This window comes from Bubalus kerabau, chromosome 15, assembly GCF_029407905.1.
Source record: "Bubalus kerabau isolate K-KA32 ecotype Philippines breed swamp buffalo chromosome 15, PCC_UOA_SB_1v2, whole genome shotgun sequence".
Classification (NCBI taxonomy): Eukaryota; Metazoa; Chordata; class Mammalia; order Artiodactyla; family Bovidae; genus Bubalus; species Bubalus kerabau.
Window position 1 is genome coordinate 49,873,293 of NC_073638.1, and position 17,143 is coordinate 49,890,435.

At 38.0% G+C, this 17,143-nt stretch overlaps 1 protein-coding gene across 1 annotated transcript; it reads left to right on the plus strand.

The window, feature by feature from the left end:
• The first annotated feature begins 219 nt into the window (after positions 1–219).
• On the plus strand, positions 220–1,176 carry LOC129628223 (olfactory receptor 52A5-like). Its single transcript, XM_055547644.1, has one exon. The coding sequence runs from the start codon at positions 220–222 to the stop codon at positions 1,174–1,176; it is 957 nt and encodes a 318-aa protein (XP_055403619.1).
• Positions 1,177–17,143: the final 15,967 nt, after the last annotated feature.

The following is a 17,143-nucleotide window of genomic DNA, read 5'->3' on the forward strand; positions in this document are numbered from 1 at the left end:
AAACATAGAATCTGATGATTGGCTACTTAAAGACATTGAGAAAAGAGATGGAAAATTAGAGAGGAGTCATTGGGCAGAGAAAGTAAGATGGTATCCTTCTAGTCTAACTAAAGCATATTTTGCTGAAATAACTCATTCTAATTTTTAATTTTTCAGTTTTAACAGGGATTAAAAGATGACATAGAAGTAGCACTTCTCAATTCTACTACTCAGATCACCATGCTCAGACCCAATGGCTCAGTCTTCACGCCCTTGGTACTAACACTCATCGGGATTCCTGGCCTGGAGTCAGTGCAGTGTTGGATCGGGATTCCATTCTGTTTCATGTACCTTATGGCAGTGATTGGGAATACATTAATTTTAGTGATAATCAAATATGAAAACAGCCTTCATAGTCCAATGTACATTTTTCTGGCCATGTTGGGGGCCACAGATATTGCACTCAGCACGTGTATTCTTCCCAAAATGTTAGGCATCTTCTGGTTTCATTTGACGGAGATTTCCTTTGATGCCTGTCTTCTACAAATGTGGCTTATTCACTCATTCCAGGCAACCGAATCAGGTGTTTTACTGGCCATGGCCCTAGATCGCTATGTGGCCATCTGTAACCCCTTGAGACATGCCAGCATCTTCTCCCAAAAACTCTTGACTCACATTGGAATCGGTGTGATACTCAGGGCTGTCGTTCTTGTAGCACCATGCATAGTGCTTATCAAATATCATCTTAAATTCTACCAAACCACAGTCATCTCCCACTCTTACTGTGAGCACATGGCCATTGTGAAACTGGCTACTGAAGATATACGGATCAACAAGATATTAGGCCTGTTTGTTGCCTTCACTATCTTAGGATTTGACATCAGCTTTATCACTTTGTCCTATGTTCAGATCTTTGTCACTGTCTTTCAACTGCCCCAGAAGGAAGCAAGATTGAAAGCCTTTAATACATGCATCGCTCATATTTGTGTCTTCCTGCAGTTCTACCTCCTTGGCTTCTTCTCTTTCTTCACACACAGGTTTGGTTCTCACATACCACCATACGTTCATATCCTTTTATCTAGCCTTTACCTTTTAGTTCCACCTTTTCTCAACCCAATTGTCTATGGAGTGAAGACCAAACAAATTCGTGACTATGTCCTGAAAATGATCTTCTCCAAAAGACATCCTGATTATTAGTGGCTCCTTCTGTAGAGATTTTAGGTTAGTTTAAAGTAGCAACTTTAATATGGTGAAAAGTTACATCATAAACGAATATCTACATCTGAAAACAATCTTTAAAGCTCAAATGCTGATAATTTAACAAGCCCTCAAATACTTCAAAGCTTTGGTTTGCTATTCACATAAAGAACAAGCTCCATTATGTTGAGATTTCAAATTGTTTCTGTTACTCTTGTTTGGTCCTGTTTATTTAAACCTAGAATGTCCCTTCTAGCAGCACATATTGACAGCAAAATTGAAGAAAACAGCACTTCATTTCCAGTAATTTTCAAGCACCATGAAATATATCCATATTTTTAGGCTGCTAAACCAATTCAAAGCTATAATTCAAGCTATGTTTCACTTTATAGTATTTGTTTATGAATCTATATTTTGATTTTTTGAAATCACTTATCTATTTTTGTCTACTTTCTGTGAATAACTGATGAATATATAAACTATGTAAAATTAGTAATATCAATATCAGAAATATAAAATCTGTATGATGCTGTCCAAAGTCTATAAACACTGAGGAGTTTTTACAGGAAAGCATACATTAAAAAATGTTAATAAAAATTTTAAGCATTTTCAAAAATATACCTTTTTTATCCAAAAAATCCAATCAGTATCTAAATAGAAAACATCTTTTCAGAGAGAAATATTTTAATGATTTTACCCAATTTGAGTTTTGCTTGAAAGTGGAGCTTTAGTTCTAGCATTGAACACATATACAAATACATTTTCACTGCATTTAGAAATTTCATACTGCAAGTATCTTGAATAGAGGAGCTGTGTCTAATTGGTGCTTTTATCCACAGTAAGGTAAAGCTTGAGGCGTCTTCAAACTTCAGAAAAATGACATTGAATAATGAACAATTAAGACATTTTCTTGCTGTTGATCAATGGTATTCAAAGCCAACAAATATAGAGGCCTTAGGGTAATAAGAAAAGTTTGAAAAAAAAAACGTAGTAAACAAAGAGAGATATCTGAATATGTAGTTGTAAACTAACATATAGTCAAAGAAAGAAATAACCCAACATTTCACTATAATAAAAAGAAAAAGAAAGAATAAGGAATCATGTCATTTAAGAGGCAGAAGCAGATAATTATTTTGAATAAATAATTATGTTGAATAAAGCAGAATGAACTTGTGTCATAATGTACTTTTACAATTGACCTCAGGTAGGTTAGATACTGAGCAACATGTGGAATCTTTGGAATGTTTGCTCTGGACCAAGGATTAAACCCATGCCTCCTGTATTAAAAAGGTGGAGTCTTAACCACTGGACAGCCAGGGAAGTTCTGCACTAATCTTTTTTTTTTTTTTTTTTTTGAAACTTTACATAATTGCACTAATCTTTTAATAAAATTTTTATAAACCTGAGGTATATGAAGAAAGGAAAAATACACCAAGGGAAGTAATAAAGCAATATGTTAGTGAATCGCAGATGCACAAAAATTTCTTTAATGAAGTAATAAAAACTTAATTAATTTTAAATCTGTTACAGCATTAAATGTTTCAAAAAGCTGTGGCAACCATAGTGCATAACGAATAACTGGTGAAGACAGCCACCTCTCAAAAGAAGTAAAAGAGCAAATATGTGAATTCTCTCCAAGAGGTTATAGCATGTAATGTGCACAAAATGAAGATAAAAAGTTGTGATACCCCTGAATAATAAACCAAGGCAAATGGAATGTGATGACAATAACCAATTAATTATGCAGGAATTGGGAGAACCATATTCCAAAATATAAAGTGCAAAAAATTGCCAAAGTGCATAAAGTATACTAGAAAAAGCACATACATTTGAAAAGCTCAATAAGAAAAATCAACCTAGCTGTATCAACCAACAAAACCAAACATATTCCATATGCATCAGAATGCCTGGCTTTATTTATCTTCTGGAGTATGAGAAAAGACAAACAACATAAACCATAAAAGTACGTCATCATACATAAAAAGTAATTTTCAAATGAGGTATGTAAGTATAATATGACTGTGGGTTTACAGTCAAGTTTTTTAAGCCTATAATTAGCTAAAGAGACCAATAACAAGGTGTAATAATCGAGCAACCATTTTTTGTCTCTTAAATAGAAGATTAGAAATAGGTCAATTAGTAAGAGTTGACAGTTCCAGAGAAAATACAAGCAAAGTAATTACCTTACCTTTCATAAGAATAGTTAGAATTTAAACATTGATTCAGGTGATTAGAAGCAAGTAATAGAACCACTAGTGCAGATATATTTTCTTTGATTTTTGAAATATAATTCTCATAGAGAAAAGTGAAAATAACCAATTTTGTAAAGTTCATGAAAATAACTTCTAGATGAAGAAACAATTTCTCATTCCTTACAAGTCTTGTGTTGTGTTCCTTCACCATTACAGTCTCTCATTCTTCCTAAAGATAATCTCTATATTAATAGCTAAAGTAATTATACCTTTTTTTGTATATATGTTTACAACCTAAGCATGCATTCTTAAACCTTATAGTTTAGTTTTGCTGACTTTTCAATTTTATATAATTGGAAGTACATAGTATTGATTTTTTTCTGTTTTTCTTCTTGTGAATTTTTGACTAGAATATTTTTTGTCCATCTATCATGTTCATGTTCTTTGCTGCATAATGTACTATGGTATGAATATTCTACAGCTTTTTTTACCCATCCTCTGTTTATGGGCATTGAGAAGATTTGATTTTGAAAAACACAATTTTAAACATTCTTGTATATGTATCTTGGTGCACTTAGAGTGATGATTTCTGCATCCAAAAGTCTTGTTGCTAATTCATAGGGTACTGCCAATGTTAGTAAGTGGTGTAATGCATTTCTAAAATGTTGGTTCAATTATATTCACTGGCAGAATATAAGAACCTTTATTACTGGACATCTTTACTAATATTTGATATGCTTATCATCATTTTAGCCATATGGTACATTTATAATAGTAGTCCCTTGTGATTTTAGTTACCATTTTCAAATAAATAATCAGATTAAATCAAATTTTTACATATTTATGATATGATACATTTGGATTTTTTCTATTATTTTTATTAATATTATGAGGTCTTTATATATTTTGATGTAATCTTTTTCTAGATTATACACATTAAAAATGTTTTCTGCTTTTTGTAGAATACTTGAAATATTTTTGAAGAATAGATATCCTAATTAATCAAAATTATAAAATATTTAAATAAGTGCTAGTTGCTTCTGTTGAAGAAATTCAGGGAGGGGAGGGGCTCCCAGGGCCCAAGATTGAGCTCTTGTTTAATACTCAGAAATGAATTATCTGAATAGAGGCACATGTGTTGACAAAGAAGAAACTGTATTAGAGAGGGAAAGGGGCACTGGGGCAGAAGAGCTGGGGCAGAAAGTGTAAGGGGACCCAAGAGAACTGCTCTATTATGTGGCTCAAAGTTTCAGGTTTCATGGTAATCGGCCTAGTTTCTGGGTTGGCTCTGGCCAACCATCTTTCTTGGCCCATGTTTGCTCTAACTCAAGGATCATCATGGTGGTTCATACATCTCGTAGCCTAGATGGATTCTAGCATTATGGGTAATTGGCAGTACATATCATCTCCTTTCCCCTCCTTTTGGCCCCTCTCTAGATTTCCTAGTTTTTTTTTTTTTATTTTCAGCTAACACCATTTCCTTTATCAGATCAGTCGCTCAGTCGTGTCCGACTCTTTGTGACCCCATGAATCGCAGCACGCCAGGCCTCCCTGTCCATCACAAACCCCCAGAGTTCACTGAGACACATCCATCGAGTCAGTGATGCCATCCAGCCATCTCATCCTCTGTTGTCCCCTTCTCCTCCTGCCCCCAATCCCTCCCAGCATCAGGGTCTTTTCCAATGAATCAACTCTTCACATGAGGCGGCCAAAGTACTGGAGTTTCAGCGTTAGCATCATTCCTTCCAAAGAAATCCCAGGGCTGATCTCCTTCAGAATGGACTGGTTGGATCTCCTTGCACTTTCTTTATGAGATAATTCATGCAACTGGTTATCATTGTGCCTGGCCAAAGTAGGTGGTTTCAGTCAACAGTTTCAAACATTTCCACATTGATCTAAGAAATCTTTTCCTCTCATGTGTTTATCAAGTCATCTTATACAATGACATTCTTTCATATTTAGACTAAAATTCATTTAAAATTGCTTTTCAGTTATAGGTGAAATAGAGAGTATTACATATTTTTAAGCTTAATTATTAAAAATGGCATGTAATTAACTGTATATATTTAAAATGCACTATCCAGTGAATCTTGACATATGCACAAGCTCATAAAACCATTACCATTATCAACCTGTGACTCTCCCAAATTTCCTCATGTGCATTTATAATGCTGTACTTGGGTAGATACCCATCTTCAAGCAACCACATATCTATTTGAAAACACTAAATGTCAATTTGAGTTTCTAGAATTTTATGTAAATGTGAGACAAGAGGGAAGGGAGCAGGCACAACTTTTGAAAGAATTACATAATGTGAGGACATGAAGTAAACCGATAGAATCAAATGGGTCCAAGATGGTGAATGGCTTGACTTCCACTAAAACTTGAGCCTCACTATATGCTCATTGTAACACATCAGTAAGCTAAATGACACACCCACAGACACCATGACAATTTCAAGGCCATCAAAGACTAAAACGTGGGTAGTGCCTCAGTTCCTGGAAATCTCCACCCCTTCCCCAAAATGGTTGGAATAATCTTCCCACTCATTAGTCTATGAAATTATCCATCCCATAAAAATTAGCCACAGCATATTTTGAGGCTGCTCTCATCTTCTGAGATGGTGCGCACTCTGTCTGTCAAGTGTATTTCTCTCTAAATAATTCCACTTCTTACCTGTCAGTTTGTCTCTCACTGAATTCATTGATGAGACATCAAGAATCTGAACTTCATTAAGTCCCAAGATCTGGTGTGATCTCAGTTTAAAGACAATGAATTCAAGTCTCAATCTGGGTTTAGGCTGAGTTCAAGTCCCAATCAGAGATACATGGTTTCAAATGCATTAATACCATATGTAATTTCATTTTTGGTCTTTTTTTTTTCCCCCTCTCACTTACCTCAATTATTTTCCAAGGCATTCATCAATAGTTCTCTTTTTTTTGATGTTAAATAGTATTTTGTTTTGTGGATATACCACAATTTATTTATCCTTTCACTTATGGATATTTGGGTTCTTTACAGTATGTATATATTTTTATTCAGTCATGTTCATTTGCAGGGGAGAAGGAATGGACATGAGGGATATTTTGACTCTGTCACATATTGGATGAGCTCTAATGAAACCAGAGAAGAGTAAAGGAATTGAAAACATAACAGATAACCATAGTAAGATGAGATGTGAATAGTGAGAGAGATAATAGACAGTTGAAATATGGCAATATCACCAGATTAGATGTACCTCATTGTGTTAAAACTATTGTTGAAATCAGAATGAGAGAGAGTATGCTGTTAAAAATGCAGGAAAGCACATTGGAAATAATCATAAGGTATAGAATACCTAGGAACTGTGAAAAGAGGGTAGGAAATGCAGTGGAGGTGGTATAAAAATGTAATTCAAATGTATTGATACATCTCTCAGTAGACAACTGCTGAGTTACACAGGTTTTCAGTTATTATGCTTAATTTCTTTAGTGCATCCTTTATTAATCATAACACTTCTGAGGTGAAAAAAAAAGATATATGAATGTTTTCCTGGTGCAGTACTTGGCAAACAAGTTGAAATGGAGCAGGACCTTGTGGGGGCCGCCCTGGGAACAAAAGCACTCTCAAGTCTCCTATTCCTTATTTGCAGGGGAAGGCTTCAGTCTCCTAGACCTTTCTGAATTCCAAAAGGGTTGATTCAAATAGCTACTAACAAAGGAAGTGGAAGAATGCAAAAATAAAACAGTCAAGAAAAAGTGTGGAGATAAGTCAGAGCCCTCTTGCTAGTAACTCTTCAAGGGATACATATAACAATCTGATACATAGCTTGAGTTCTACTATGGGAACTAAGGCCCCTACTCAAGTGGAGGATGGTAACCTTTGATTGACATTGATATAGACCCCAGACTGGCCAGAAGCAGAAGGTGCTAATTGAAATTCCTAGAACAATATCCTGTTACCACACCATCAAACAATCAGAAGAAAGCCACACACTGTGTAGCCTTCCCCAGAAATTTGCCCTTAAAAACACTTCCTCAAGGCCAGAGGAAGTTTGGACTTTTTGAGCATGTTCAGTTCAGTTCAGTTCAGTCGCTCAGTCATGTCCGACTCTTTGCCACCCCATGAACTGCAGCACACCAGGCCTCCCTGTCCATCACCAACTCCCGGAGTTTACCCAAACTCATGTCCATTGAGTCGGTGATGCCATCTAACCATCTCATCCTCTGTCATCCCTTTCTCCTCTTGCCTTCAAATTTCCCAACATCAGGGTCTTTTCAAACGAGTCAGTTCTTCCCATCAGGTGGCAAAAATATTAGAGCTTCAGTTTCAACATCAGTCTCTCCAATGAACATCCAGGATTGATTTCCTTTAGGATGGACTGGTAGGATCTCCTTGAAGTCTAAGGGACTCTCAAGAGTCTTCTTCAACACCACAGTTCAAAAGCATCAATTTTTCTGCATTCAGCTTTCTTTATAGTCCAACTCTCACATCCATACATGACCACTGGAAAAACCATAGCCTTGACTAAATGAACCTTTGTTGACAAAGTAATGTCTCTGCTTTTTAATACGCTGTCTAAGTTGGTCATAACTTTCCTTCCAAGGAGGAAGTGTCATTTAATTTCATGGCTGCAATCACCATCTGCAGTGATTTTGGAGCCCCAAAAAATAAAGTTTGACACTGTTTCCACTGTTTCCCCATCTATTTCCCATGAAGTGATGGGACCAGATGCCATGACCTTAGTTTTCTGAATGTTGAACTTTAAGCCAACTTTTCACTCTCCTCTTTCACTTTCATCAAGAGGCTTTTTAGTTCCTCTTCACTTTCTGCCATAAGGGTGATGTCATCTGCATATCTGAGGTTATTGATCTTTCTCCCGGCAATCTTGATTCCTGCTTGTGCTTCATCCAGCCCAACACTTCTCATGATGTACTCTGCATACAAGTTAAATAAGCAGCGTGACAATATACAGCCTTGACATACTCCTTTTCCTATATGGAACCAGTCTGTTGTTCCATGTCCAGTTATAACTGTTGCTTCTTGACCTGCATACAGGTTTCTCAAGAGGCAGGTCAGGTGGTGTGGTATTCCCATATCTTTCAGGTGTTTCCACAGTTTTTTGTGATCCACACAGTCAAAGGCTTTGGCGTAGTCAATAAAGTAGAAATAGATGTTTTTCTGGAACTCTCTTGTTTTTTGATGATCCAGCGAATGTTGGCAATTTGATCTCTGATTCCTCTGCCTTTTCTAAAACCAGCTTGAACATCTGGAAGTGCATGCTTCATGTACTGTTGAAGCCTGGCTTGGAGAGTTTTGCACATTACGTTACTATCGTGTGAGATGAGTGCAATTGTGTGGTAGTTTGAGCATTCTTTGCCATTGCCTTTATTTGGGATTGAAATGAAAACTGACCTTTCCAGTCCTGTGGCCACTGCTGAGTTTTCAAAAAGAAAAAAAAAAGGAAATGCAAAAAAGCAAAATGGCTGTCTGAGGAGGCCTTACAAATAGCTATGAAAAGAAGAGAAATGAAAAGCAAAGGAGAAAAGGAAAGTTATACCCATTTGAATACAGAGTTCCAAAGAATAGCAAGGAGAGATAAGAAAGCCTTTCTCAGCAATCAGTGCAAAGAAATAGAGGAAAACAATAGAATGGGAAAGACCAGAGAGCTCTTCAAGAAAATTTGAGGTACCAAGGGAACATTTCATGCAAAGATGGGCACAATAAAGGACAGAAATGGTATGGACCTAACAGAGGCAGAAGATATAAAAAGAGGTGACAAGAATACACAGAAGAACTATACAGAAAAGATCTTCATGAGCCAGATAATCATGATGGTGTGATCATTCACCTAGAGCCAGACATCCTGGAATGTGAAGTCAAGTGGGCCTTAGGAAGTATCACTATGTACAAAGCAAGTGAAGGTGATGGGATTCCAGTTTGAGCATGAGTTGCTCACATTCCTTGCTTTATCATTGAAATAAAACAGATCCTGTTCTAAATCCCAACTTTTCAGTTTCCTTGTTCTCCTGTGCTTTCCTCATAGGGGTTTGAGAAGAAAGTTGTTTTCAAATAGGATATAAGTACTATTGTATTCAGTGTTAAATTACTCCATAATATTAGACCTTCTGGAATTAACAGCAAAAAAAAAAAACTTTTTTTTTTTTTCATCATAGGGACTGGAGTGCAAAAGTAGGAAGTCAGGAGATACCAGGAGGAATAGTCAAGTTTGGCCTTGGAGTACAAAATAAAAGCAGGGAAGATTCTAAAAAAGTTTTGCCTGGAGAATGCACTGTTTATAACAAACACTGTTATAGCAAAGACCTTCCAACAACACAAGAGACAACTCTACACATGGACATCACCAGAAGGTCAATATAAAAATCGGATAAATCATATTCTTTGTAGATAAAGATAGAGAAGCACTATACAGTCAGTAAAAACCAGAGTGGGAGCTGACATTCAAAAACTGAAGATCATGGCCTCCAGTCCCCTCACTTCATGACAAATAAATGGGGAAACAATGAAAACAGTGACAGACTTTATTTTCTTGGGATCCAGATCACTGCAGATGGTGACTGCAGCCATGAAATTAAAAGACACTTGCTCCTTGGAAGAATAGCTATGGAAAACCTAGACAGCTATTAAAAAGCAGAGACATTACTTACTGACAATGGTCTGTACAGTCAAAGCTGTTTTTTGCAGTAGTCATGTATGGACATGAGAGTTGGACCATAAGAAAGGCTGAGTGCCACATAAGAATCCATGCTTTGGAACTCTGGTGTTGGAGAAGACTCTTGAGTGTCTCTTGGACTACAAGGAGATCAAACCAGTCAATCCTAAAGGAAATCAGTCTTGAATATTCATCGGAAGGACTGATGCTGAAGCTGAAGCTCCAATACTTTGGCTACCTGATGAAAAGTGCTGACTCATTAAAAACAACAACAACAACAACAACAACAACCCTGATCCTGGGAAAGATTGAGGGCAGGAGGAGAAAGGACAACAGAGGACGAGATGGTTAGATGGCATCACCAAATCAATGGACATGAGCTTGAGCAAACCCTGGGGGAGGGTGAAGGATAGAGAACCCTGGTGTGCTGCAGTTCATGGGGTTACAAAGAGATACAACTGAGAGACTGAGCAACAAAATATATTTAAGCATATAGAAGTTCCTGTGATCAAGACCTTGTGGGAAAAGTATAGATCTCCATTTCTGATAAGACCTATCTCTTTAACCTCCTATCTCTTGAGACAGGAAGTACGCAATCAATGCATTGCTGACTTCTTTTTCCCTTTATCTTTGCAAGTCTTACTTCTTGCAGAGCTTGCATGCTTGCTAAGAGGCTTCAGTCATGTCTGACTCTTTGTGACCCTATGGACTCTAGCCTGCAGGTCTCCTCTGTTCATAGGATTCTCCAGACAAGAATACTGGAGTAGGTTGTCATGCCCTTCTCCAGGGGATCTTCCTGACCCAGGGTTCAAACCCATATTTCTTACGTCTGTCTTCTGTATTGTCAGGTGGGTTTCTTCAACATCAGTCTCTGTAGATAGTAAGTATATCTTCAGTTCCCTGCTGATTTTATTTCCCTTTGTCTAGCAAGTCTTACTTTTTATGGAACTTACTACACAACAAAGCCCTGCCTCCCTACCTTATCCAAATACACTCCTGCTTGTATCATTGACATGCATCTGGAAATCTTTGGAATGACCATGGATGCTCAAGAGTAAATAAGTAGAATAAATAATAAGAGACAGTTATTTGTTTTGTTTCCAATTTAATTTTCTTAAAAAACATGGGATAAAGCAGGCAAATTTGCTCAATGAACAGAGTCTTATTCTCTGAACATTTCCTCTTTGATATTACCTTTTGCTGTTACATATGTAAGAATGAGAGGAATCTCAGTGTCTGGTGCTGTGAGAAACGCAATTGAACTTTTGGATGAAGAGAATATTGTCACCTCTTGCTGGACCAGATACATCAGGGTCCCCTGGGTATTGACTAAGAAGAGAGTCCCAAGAGATGCTGGCTGCCCTTCTGGCCCTCAACCTCCTTCTTTGACCCAAGGATTAAAATAATAATAATAATAACTCTCTGGATTTACAAGAGGCTAATGAACTTTGGTCAGCAGGGAAAATTATATTACAAAACAAAAATCTTCCATAGCTAGGACCAGCAAAAAAATGACCTTCTTTGCTGGCCCTTTCCCATACTACTTGTGGTTACTGAGTAAGTGAATAGTTAAGAACGTGTACTAGGTTAAGTGGAGATGAGATATATATCTTGAAGTACAAACCCAAGTACAGACAGTGGATGAAGATTGCAGGACAAAAATCCTAGGCATAAAAGTAAATAGTGTGGATATTCTTTTGATAGACTTGATTTTGAGGTCCTAGGAACTACAATTTTAGAACAGTAATAATAAATTTGAGAGTCTGCTTTGGAAGAACGAGAGGTAAAGAGTAGTGAGCACCATGCTATTAAAGAGGCTGAATAGACCTATAGATATTTTAGCTGAAGGAGACAGAATCTTAGGTGACTTGAATCTTTGTGCTGTTACATCCTAAGATATGTAACTTAAAAAGAAGGACAGTCTTTTTTTTTTTTTAGTATTTGAAGAAGTAGATAAAATGTTTTATTTATTAGCTTGTGTGTGTTTTCTTTTTTTTATTTCATTTTATTTTAAACTTTACATAATTGTATTAGTTTTGCCAAATATCAAAATGAATCTGCCACAGTCTTTACAGGGAACCGATTAGCTCAATATAAGGGGTATTCTTGCCAGAGGAATACAGTAATTACACAGACAGTCCTGGACAGGCATCAACACACATTTAGTCAGCTGTCAGGAAGTTATACTGAATAATTATTTTGACAGACCTGATTTGGTAACCTATTATACAAAACATTCCAAATTTAAATTTTATGAATGAAAATAGGATGGTTTGAGGCCAGGAAACAAATGAGAATATTATTTGCAGGTGATGATTTGATTTAGCGAGAAATGTCTTGGAATGCTTAGGATGATGACATTTTAAAAATGTTTCAGTTCAGTTCAGTCACTCAGTTGTGTCCGACTCCTTAAAACCACATGAATTGCAGCACGCCAGGCCTCCCTGTCCATCACCAACTCCCGGAGTTCACTCAAACTCACGTCCATCAAGTCGGTGATGCCATCCGGTCATCTCATCCTCTGTTGTCCCCTTTTCCTGCTGCCCCCAATCCCTCCCAGCATCAGGGTCTTTTCCAATGAGTCAACTCTTCGCATTCGGTGGCCAAAGTACTGGAGTTTCAGCTTTAGCATCATTCCTTCCAAAAAACACCCAGGGCTGATCTCCTTTAGAATGGACTGGTTGGATCTCCTTACAGTCCAAGCGACTCTCAAGAGTCTTCTCCAACACCACAGTTCAAAAGCATCAATTCTTCAGCACTCAGCTTTCTTCACAGTCCAACTCTCACATCCATACATGACTACTGGAAAAACCATAGCCTTGACTAGACAGACTTTTGCTGGCAAGATAATGTCTCTGCTTTGGAATATGCTATCTAGGTTGATCATAATTTTCCTTCCAAGGAGTAAGCATCTTTTAATTTCATGGCTGCAGTCACCATCTGCAGTGATTTTGGAGCCCCAAAAAATAAAGTCTGGCACTGTTTCCACTGTTTCCCCATCTATTTCCCATGAAGTGATAGGACCAGATGCCATGATCTTAGTTTTCTGAATGTTGAGCTTTAAGCCAACTTTTTCACTCTCCTCTTTCACTTTCATCAAGAGGCTTCTGAGTTCCTCTTCAATTTCTGCCATAAGCGTGGTGGCATCTTCATATCTGAGGTTATTGGTATTTCTCTGGCAATCTTGATTCCAGCTTGTGCTTCTTCCAGCCCAGCATTTCTCATGATGTACTCTGCATAGAAGTTAAATAAGCAGGATGACAATATACAGCCTTGACATACTCCTTTCCTATTTGGAACCAGTCTGTTGTTCCATGTCCAGTTCTAACTGTTGCTTCCTGACCTGCACATAGCTTTCTCAAGAGACAGGTCAATTGGTCTGGTATTCCCGTCTCTTTCAGAATTTTCCACAGTTTATTGTGATCCACAAAGTTAAAGGCTTTGGCATGGTCAATAAAGCAGAAATAGATGTTTTTCTGGAACTCTCTTGCTTTTTCCATGATCCAGCAGATGTTGGCAATTTGATCTCTGGTTCCTCTGCCTTTTCTAAAACCAGCTTGAACATCTGGAAGTTCAAGGTTCAAGTATTGTTGAAGCCTGGCTTGGAGAATTTTGAGCATTACTTTACTAGCGTGTGAGATGAGAGCAATTGTGCAGTAGTTTGAGCATTCTTTGGCATTGCTGTTTTTGGGATTGGAATGAAAACTGACCTTTTCCAGTCCTGTGGCCACTGCTGAGTTTTCCAAATTTTCTGGCATATTGAGTGCAGCACTTTCACAGCATAATCTTTCGGGATTTGAAATAGCTCAACTCGAAGTCTATCACCTCCACTAGCTTTGTTCATAGTGATGCTTTCTAAGGCCCACTTGACTTCACATTCCAGGATATCTGGCTCTAGGTGAGTGATCACACCATCGTGATTATCTTGGTTGTGAAGATCTTTCATGTACAGTTCTGTGTATTCTTGCCACCTCTTCTTAATATCTTCTGCTTCTGTTAGGTCCATACCATATCGGTCCTTTTGCTGCTTCTAAGTCACTTCAGTCATGTCTGACTCTGTGCGACCCCAGAGACAGCAGCCCACCAGGCTCCCTTGTCCCTGGGATTCTCCAGGCAAGAACACTGGAGTGGGTTGCCATTTCCTTCTCCAATGCATAAAAGTGAAAAGTCAAAGTGAAGTCGCTCAGTTGTGTCCGACTCTTAGCGACCCCATGGACTGCAGCCTACCAGGCTCCTCCATCCATGGGATTTTCCAGGCAAGAGTACAGGAGTGGGGTGCCATTGCCTTCTCCATCTTTAGATCAGCTTAATTTAGATATAGCCAACAAATCACTTCTGCAAACTTTCTGTTCTCATTTCAAACATATATATATATATATATATTCATTGATATATACTCATGTAATCCCTATATGGTGTTCATTGGAAGGACTTATGCTGAGACTGAAACTCCGGTACTTTGGCCACGTCATGTGAAGAGTTGACTCATTGGAAAATACCCTGATGCTGGGAGGGATTGGGGTCAGGAGAAGAAGGGGTAGACAGAGGATGAGATGGCTGATGGCATCACTGACTCGATGGACATGAGTTTGTGTGAACTCCGGGAGTTGGTGATGGACAGGGAGGCCTGTCATGCTACAATTCATGCAGTTGCAAAGAGTCAGACACGACTGAAAGACTTAATTGAACTGAATCCCTATAGCTGAACTTTATAGTTTATTGCTGATGCTCAGTTACTGGAAAGTGTCAAGAGTTCCCAGCAAAAGGCTTTGTATTAGAGTGAGATTTTGATTTCTTCTCTGCTGCCTGAAGTGCAAGACATTTCCTCCTGAATGTGCCTGTGTGTTTGTCAGTTATTCTCCAGGTACCATCAGACAATTCTCAAAGAGGTCCACTCCTTCATGTTTTTCATATTTCAGAAGATAAAAAAAATTAGACATTTTTACTTCCCTTTGGCAGTAAGTAGCCTTGATGTCTAAGTTCTGTCTCTGTGATCTCTGCCTCCACATGGAGATCTAAGGCTTCCAATGTCATTCACTGAAACTTTGCTCTAATCAGCATCTTTTCATTGCTCTCCTGGTGAAAAGTCCAGGGTCTCTCTTCTCCTCCACCATGAAACCTCTAACCCTCTTAATTTTCTTAAATAAAAAATTTAAAACTGTCTTTACATATTAATGTGTGGAAAAGAGACAGAGTGATGAGCTATAGGTACTTATCTAACTGACGAATTTGTATGTTAGACTTGTTTCCTGAATCAAAATTTTAGGCAGCTGCCATCATCTACCTGGATGTCTGAGTCCTACAGCAATTTCATATTGGAAAAATTATTTCCTGAACAGGAATTTCAAAGTCAAGAGAGATCATTTTGTGAGTGAAGTCACAACCTTAGAAAGGGGACTTTGTTCAGTTTTGATCAAAACAGTACTGGTATGTTCTTTATGTAACAGCCTAAAGTAGAAGGACAGTAAAGAGTTTACAGAAATTTGGGAGGAGAGAAAAGTGCAGGCCAAAGATTTTTGTGCCTCTGTGTCTACTTGTCCCACTGTGTGTTCTTATTCTTCTTTTTTGTTTTCCTCACTCATTGAACAGTTTAGAAGAAGAAAGAGAAGACGGATTGGGGGAGGAAGGAGAATGCCACAGAGCATCCTGATCCCATTGACCCCATCACAGGCATGGAGTCCAAACACTCAGTATTTGTGCTGTGGATGTCACTGGAATAGGGAAGATAATTGTGCTAAACTGAATACTTGTTAAACTTTCCATAGGTCTCACTATTTCCATTTTCATAGCTATTGCCAAAAAAAAAAAAAAAAAGATAAATAAACTGATGAAGTTGATTCTCCTATTTCCATCATTCAGTACTTGAGGGAAAAGCTGAGAATAACATATGTATAGAAGACTAAAGAGAATTACAGTTTGGCCAATGTCGTCCCCTTGCTAATAGGACCCCTGAGCTTCCATGTTTATTACAAATGGTACTGTGTTTATGCCCTCTGTGCTGACCTTTATTCAGATTCCTGGCCTAGAAACTGTACAGTGTTGGATTGGGATTCCATTCTCTGCAATGTACATCATTGCTTTGATGGGAAATTTTATACTTTTGATCATCATCAAATCTGAACCCAGTCTCCATGAACCTATGTATACCTTCCTGGCCATGTTGGGAGCCACGGACACTGCACTTAGCATCAGCATTGTCCCTAAGATGCTTAGAATTTTTTGGTTTCACTTGTCAGTGATCTAATTTGATGCTTGCCTCTTTCAGATGTGGCTCATCCACACATGTCAGGGTATTGAATCAGGAGTCCTGCTGGCCATGGCTCTGGACCACTATGTAGCAATCTGTTATTCTCTGAGGCATGCTACTATATTCACTCAACAGCTAGTCACTGACATTGGAGTTGGAGTGATATTGCGGGCAGCCTTTCTCTTCATCCCATGCATATTGCTCCTGAAGTGCCATCTTACCTTTTACAGAACTCAGTTAATATCCCATGCTTACTGTGAATATATGGCCCTTGTAGGGATTGCCACTGGAGATGTTGATAAGTTCTATGGTCTTCTTGAAGCTATTGTTGTTGGTGACTTTGACCTCATTTTGATCACCCTCTCTTATACACAAATATTTATCACTGTCTTACACCTGCCCCAGAAAGAGGCACAACTTAAGGCATTTAATACATGTATTCTCCACATAGGTATCTTCTTCCAGCTCCAGTTCCAGAACTGGAAGAACTGCTTTTCTGTCCTTTTGTACTCATAGGTTTACCACATATATCTCATCTTACATGTGTATCACTTTGTCCATTCTTTAGCTGCTGGTTCCACATTTCCTCACACTTTTGTCTACGGGGAGAAGACCAAGAACATTCGAGATAAGGTAGTAAAAAATGTTCTATTTCAAAGGCCAGGCTTGACATTTGATAGAACTAGTTGATCCTATGGATTTAATATATCATCTCTTGAGCATATGTGATCTGCAAATCCAGTTAGTGGTTTGGAGTATCATCTTGCTTGATGAATACATTAATAAAATGTGAAATACAAGGGATGATATGGTGTTTACAGACCAAATAATCCTCTATAGGAAGAATCAGAACTCATGACTCTCCTTATTACCAAG